This window comes from Sprattus sprattus (assembly GCF_963457725.1).
Source record: "Sprattus sprattus genome assembly, chromosome: 18".
NCBI lineage: Eukaryota > Metazoa > Chordata > Actinopteri > Clupeiformes > Clupeidae > Sprattus > Sprattus sprattus.
In genome coordinates this window covers 27,822,912-27,830,054 of record NC_137916.1, presented here as the reverse complement: position 1 = coordinate 27,830,054, position 7,143 = coordinate 27,822,912, and the positions used below count along the sequence as shown (strand labels likewise).

Genomic DNA, 7,143 nt, shown 5'->3' with positions numbered 1-7,143 from the left:
AGTTTTGGTGGTCTAGAGACCCACTTCCCACCGAATAGTTGTGCACTTTAACTGGCACACTCCCATCAATGCATGGCCCATTAAGAAACTCTTTTCCTCTCTTTGGAATGCCAAAATAAGGGTTTGTGATGGCCTAGAACTATTGATTTATCTTTAAGACCCAATGGACTTTAATTTCTTAATTTAATTTCATTTGTAAACAGATAAACACCATTACGGCACAGATAGTAATTCTCAGCACTATATATTACTGTGCAGGAGATTCTCCTTCTCTGTATCATGGACAGCAAAATTGCTTGTGCCATGATGACATCATTATGGTGTGCATTGCAATAGGATTAAGTATGGTTAACTTGTTGGGAAAATATATATATCTTTAATCTGTATATTCATAGAATGAAAGTAATTCAGAAGAATGACAATACAAATTGAATTTGCAACTAAATATCATTGTAATATTGAATTGTGAGGTATCAATTTTTACCGCTGTAATTTTAACGTCTGTCTGTGTCTGTGTCTGTGCGTGTGCGTGTGTGTGTGTGTGTGAAACGTAGCGAGGAGAAGATGACGGCGGCACGCATCCGGAAGTGCCACAAGTGCGGTACCGGCCTGGTGAAGGCGGAGGGCTGCAACCGCATGTCGTGCCGCTGCGGCGCCTTCATGTGCTACCTCTGCCGCCAGCCCATCAACGGCTACAACCACTTCTGCCAGCACGCCCGCTCGCCTGGCGCCCCCTGCAGGAACTGCAAGAAGTGCTCCCTCTGGTCGGACCCCACGGTGAGCCCACCATCGCCACGACTACACACACCATCGCCACGACTACACACACCATCGCCACGACTACACAGACCATCGCCACGACTACACACACTAACCACGACTACACACACCATCGCCATGACTACACACACTAACGCCACGACTACACACACCAACGTCACGACTACACACACTAACGCCACGACTACACACACTAACGCCACGACTACACACACCAATGCCAGGACTACACACACACCAACGCCAGAACTAGACATACTAACGCACGTATACATAGGCAAACACACTCAAAATAAATACACAAACCAACGGCAGGACTACACACACTAACGCACGTATACATAGGCAAATGCTCTAATGAATACACAAACCAACGCCAGGACTACACACACTAACGCACGTATACATAGGCAAACACACTCAAAATAAATACACAAACCAACGGCAGAACTACACACACTACGCACGTATACAAAGGCAAACACACTCAGATAAATACACATACCAACACCACACTACGCAAACACATTTGTACAGAGACAAACGCACTTAAAAGAGTACACACATTTCCCTCAGTCCCCCACCCACAGAACACACAGTTGATCGGTTTGTCAGTCCACCATACGCTAGCTTTTAATCCTGTATGCTTGTATACAAACATGCTCACACAAAGAAAGACTTTCACGTGTAGGCTTTACGAGGTGGATATCCCTTTTGATGGAGCCCAGAGGGAAGGCTGATACACACACACACACACACACACACGCATACGCACACGCAGACACACGCACGCACGCACGCACGCACGCACACACGCACACACGCACACACACACACACACACAGACGCACACACACAGTCTTCATAGAACCTGACACTCGACCATATCATGTGGTCTACAGACATGGGTTGGTTGAAACATACACATCAGGTGTGCGAACAGGTACAGGTCAACAAAACTGCCTCTTTGCCATGATGTGCCCATCAAATAGGAAAGCAGACTCCCATATACGAGTGTTGAAAGTTGAAGAGATTTGAAACCTGCTTGGCTCTCACTGTGTATCTGTTTTGGCAAGGTGACTCACTTTACTAGTACATTCTCCCCATCGCTCTCTCTTCCACTCCCTCCCACCCCTCACCTGAATCCCTTCTACATTCTCCCGATCTGTCTGTCTCTCTCTCTCTTTCTCTCTCTCTCTCTCTCTCTCTCTCTCTCTCTCTCTCTCTCTCGCCCCTCACCTGAATCCCCCCCACCTACAGGTTCAATAGCTCCAGTGGTGAGAGCCACAATGGCAGTTACACAGATACACCTTTCCCCCCCCAACAGGGAGTGGGTTGGGTTTTGGTTTGAAGACCAGATTTTGATCCGTTGAACCAAACATAAAGGTTTAGGTTCAGAACCAGAAAAGTTGGTTCTCAGTTGGAACAAAAGGGTAGATGTTTTTTTCAAGTGCGATCAGTGGGCGTGTCATTCTACAGTTTGGGAGAGGAAGCAAGATGCAAGCAAGGGTTGGCAGGTAATCAATGCGCCTCCGCCATCTTGCTTCTACTGTTTACTTCCGTTGCGCATTCTGCAACGCCCTCCATGATGACGCATCCTTGATTACAGTGGTTCCGCTCGAACCTGGTGGAAACACAGGCTGGTTCGCTAAATGGCACCAAGGTTCAAAGAATTCTGAACAGAACCGGTTCTAGAACCTATTCCGTGTTGGTGTAAACGTGGTAAGATAGGAGTGTTTGATCAGTGTCTTGCTCTGTGTGATTCCCCTGTAGCCTGGCTCTCAGGTTACCAGGCTCGAGGGGGCTCAACGCCACTGGTTATAGCTCAGGACAGCTTTGCTTTCCAGACAGCTCCTCCTAGCTTTCAAAGACCTACTTAGGTTATGTAACCCACTGTTACTGTGTTGCCCTCCTGGGTTTACCTGGGAAGCAATTTGGTGGTTGTTAACCCTAATTGGTACATCTGGTGGGAGTACCAGCTGCCAAAATATGTTGCAATTAATTGTTTTTATACCTTGCCCGAAAATCGCTTTGGGTTTTGTGTGTAATATAACCATTACCATGATTTAATCCTCCCTAGACGAGCTTGCACTGTCACAATAGCCAATCACGTTCCTCCCAATAGTGTTCTATTAATAGCTGCACAAGTCAGACTAAAAAGAAACCTGTCTATGTCAGAGAAACCTGTAAGAGTGTATATATAGTTTCATGAAAGCTAGTTAATATCCTGTAAGAGTGTATATATATATTCATGAAAGCTAGTTAATATCCTGTGTATATCTGATGTGGTTTATCTAATGCTCTATGAGGATCTCAGCCTGATGGGTTTAAGATTAAAAGCCCAGTCCCTTGCTGCAGATCAGAGAAGGATTTGGGTGGTGATGTCAAGAGAAAAGCTCATGTGCTGTCTGTGGCATTCTCATTGAGATGACCCTCGGCCTTGTGGTGGGTGGTTGCAGTCCGCAGATATGTCCTACAGCAAACTGCACAGCAGGACAAGTTCACCAGTGATAAGTGTAGGATTTTAAGCAGTTAACACAACCTTGTTGCCCTCGAGCTTCTTGTTTCTTGTCCTTATGTGTAATAATATTAGCAGTTAGCATAACGCTAACATACTTTTACCCGGACATGTCCTATTTTCTAGACCGAAAAAATGCGTCTGGCAGGGATTCCAAAATTGTCCCGGATTTTGCCTCGTCGGATATTTGTGTTTCTCTGGGTCTTTCACAAACTAGTTTTTACTTACAAGTTTTGGAAAGGGTATCTCCCTTATGTTCCACCTTCTTGCGCGAGCTCTGACTGTCGAGAGAACTGTCATTGGTCAACCGCCCTCTCAGTGTTGCCAGATGCAAAGACAATCATTTTGAGGCATTTGGTAAGATACTTCGCCATTTCCAATCTGGCAACACTGAGCACCTTACTGCTTCCACTAGTAACTAGTATCTTTTCCACATGCAGATGTCATGTGCTGTTGTAAACAATGCAACTAGTACTACTTGCAATGTTTACAACAGCACATGACATCTGCATGTGGAAAAGATGGCAAAACCTCGTCTCGGGGGGAGGGGGCGGGGTCATCTGCATGAGAAAAAGATGGCAAAACCTCGTCTCGGGGGGAGGGGGCGGGGTCATCTGCATGAGAAAAAGATGGCAAAACATCGTCACGGGGGGAGGGGGCGGGGTCATCTGTATGAGAAAAAGATGGCAAAACATCGTCACGGGGGAGGGGGCGGGTCATCTGTATGAGAAAAAGATGGCAAAACATTGTCACGGGGGGAGGGGGCGGGGTCATCTGTATGAGAAAAAGATGGCAAAACATCGTCACGGGGGAGGGGGCGGGTCATCTGTATGCTATACACTACCATGCCCCCTCCCCCGCGACAAAGTGTCCTCTTTTTCCTCAAACTCAAATATGGTCACCCTAGCTAACAAGGCTTGTGTCTTGCTCTTGTTTGTGTCATCCCTCTTGCATTCAATGGTGTGTCACTGGAAATAAGCCCCTCAGTAAGCTGAATGGTGACTCAGCTGGTTATGTACGTCTGCCAGAGGGAGGATGAGTCAGCTGATGTGGACACTAGGGCCCTGTTCCAAAACTTAAAATGCTGTCTTACTACCTTCCCTCTCTTAAACAAGAGATGGAACGACTGTTCGAAATCTATTAATCTTTCTCTTCCGGGTTTATAAAATACCTTAAAATCGCCGAGTCGTAAAATTGTAACCAGTAATAATGGTTGATGTGATTTGCGAAGCGTCAGTCAGCCAACTTTCTAACATTAGCACGTTAGCCTACGTCAGATAGTCTAACGTTCTTTCAGCGTACCATCGTCACATGTAATCATACACGCTTTCTTAAAAGAATGTTAAATAACAACGATTTTTTTAGATCATCAGATATAGAAATATCTCTCGCAAGACACCTGTCTTGACGAGACAATAAGGGAGCAAGGCAGCTATCTTACTTTAAACAGTTTTCGAACAGGGCCTAGCCCATGTCCGGGACTGATGATGCGGTCACTAGCCCATGTCCAGGCCTGATGATGCGGACACTAGCCCATGTCCAGGCCTGATGATGTAAACTCCTGCCTGCTCTTAGTCCGTCTTAAGTTTCCGCCTCGACACACTCGCACAGTCCATCCTTGGGTCAAACGTGCTGGTGGAACACACGCAGATTTTGCACGCCGGGGTGTTAATTGAGGCAAACAACAGCATTGTTGTTAAGTAAACAACAACAACAACCAGGTCAGCAGTAGGGCCCACAAGGCACTCTAACTGTACGGCACTGTTGTGGGGTGGTTAGTTGTGCTCGGTAGGCCGTGTTCATCGGGGCTTTGGCCCCAGTCTCACTCCCACCGGCACAGCAGAGGAGCAATTACCATCACACCCACAGCACTGGCTAATCACCTGGCACTCAGCTCTGCTGTCCGTCTCTGGAAGAGAACAACAGGGGAATGGTAACATGATGGTTGGGGGGACGGGGGTGGGATGGGGGGCACCTTGTGTTTGCCTGATGAAGTGTCTCTCAGATGAGCAGCCACCCCTTGACCCCCATTTTCTGCGCTGTCACAGGACAACCCTGGCACCATCATCCCTTACTTACTACCAATGAGACGGGTAGCAGCCATTTTGTTTTTCTTTGTTATTATACATCTTTCTCCGTTCTCACCCACCACTCTGTTTTTCTTTGTTTTTCTTTTGCCCCTTTGCAGGAAGATGACGAGCGGATCATTCAGGAGATCCAGAAGACTGGCGAGGCCGAACTCAACAAAAACTCAGGTCAGGGAGTCTTCACCTTCTCAGCACAGGCTGTCAGTCAATCAATGCAGAGGCTGACATGACAGAACCACATTATGTCTGCTCTTTGACCAGTCGCTGGGGAAATATCACAAAGGCTGTTTGACCCGCTGCAATCACGTTCTGTGCTTTGACCAATAGTTAATGAAACTAACCACACAACAACTTTAATGTAACTGCATGTTTCTGGCTCTTAGGTGTTTCAGACCAACAGACAAATAGACATGAAGTCATTTACATACTTTAAGACATTGAAGCGTGATCATTTCTCCATTTCGATAACAGAGAACTGACATGATATCAGAAAAACCAGTCTCTAGTTCCTTGTTATGTTCTCTTGTACTGTTGCTTTTGTTTCTTAACCTGCTGTTCAGAGACATGATAACATTAATAGAACTTTGATAAATTAAATGTATATAAGCACTTCTCACTTTGCTTTGTGTCCTTTTCTCACCTACACCCTCTTTTTCTCTTTTCTGTTTACTCTCATCTCTCTCTCTCTCTCTCTCTCTCTCTCTCTCTCTCTCTCTCTCTCTCTCTCTCTCTTTCTTTCTCTCTCTCTCTCTCTCTCTCTCTCTCATCTATCTCATCTCTCTCTCTCTCTCTCTCTCTCTCTCTCTCTCTCTCTCTCTCTCTCTCTCTCTCTCTCTCTCTCATGTTCCTTCTCTCCGCCCTTCAGACTCTGCAGGGAAGCGTGTGGGTCCTCCTCCGGAGCCCAACGCTGCGAAGCGTCCGCGGCCCTCCCTGGCCCCCCACCCTCTCCCCCAGCCGGTACAGCCCCCTCTACTGGTGCGCCAGGTGATGCTGCCGGGCCCCCCCCACCGCGGCCTCATCTTCCACCCCCCCATCCCGGCCCCGTATGTGCCCCCCATGGCCAACATGCCCCCCCACATCCCACGCAACATGCACCTCAACTTCAACCTGCCTATGCACTATGGACCCCATCAACGCTTCTTCAGACCGCTATGAAACACTTCCTGGTCATCAACGCTTCTTCAGGCCGCTATGAAACACTTCCTGGTGACATCATGGGGGGGATCTCACTGCTGCCACCCCTAAGCTCTTTGCTTTTCTACGTTGAAGTCCCCTTTGGCTTTTTCCACGTTTAAGCCCCCTTTCGTTTTTTTTCTACTAATTTTGTCGAGGGACTGAGAAGCCTGTTACCAGAGGCTGGGAGACAAAGCCGAGTGCCTGTTGGGCTATTTTTTTTTCTTTTCTTTTTTTTACATCGAGTATATTTTTGAAAGAAGCACAAACTGTTGATCTGTTAGAAAGTGAATCACTTTGTTCAGAAAAAAATAAAACCTTTGAGGCAAACTGATTTCGTTTAATTCATTTCGGAATCTGTAAGGTTTTTATTGCCACGTGATTGCAGTAACGTTTGTCCGTTGAGTGTCTGAAATGTCAAGATACGCGTCCTAACAGGGATGTGGCAGGGAGACTGTATAGCCCAGAAGGCTCGTTTCCGACACAGTGCGCAAAGAAGAGGGACGAAATTGGATGCTTTCTCCTATCTGGGGCAGAACAAACGCCTCGAGTGAGAGACAACAGACACAATGATGATGTGCTCAC

The 7,143-nt window shown here is 46.9% G+C and overlaps 1 protein-coding gene across 1 annotated transcript in view; it reads left to right on the top strand.

Annotated features, from left to right (window-relative positions):
• rnf216 (ring finger protein 216) overlaps positions 1-6,540 on the top strand; it is a gene marked incomplete at its 3' end in the record, with an annotated part of 31,936 nt that extends 25,396 nt beyond the window's left edge. The window contains exons 15-17 of the mRNA XM_080856276.1: positions 555-777; positions 5,487-5,553; positions 6,251-6,540. Coding sequence (XP_080712402.1) covers positions 555-777; positions 5,487-5,553; positions 6,251-6,540 — 580 coding nt within the window. The remainder of the gene's footprint in view (positions 1-554; positions 778-5,486; positions 5,554-6,250) is intronic.
• Positions 6,541-7,143: the final 603 nt, after the last annotated feature.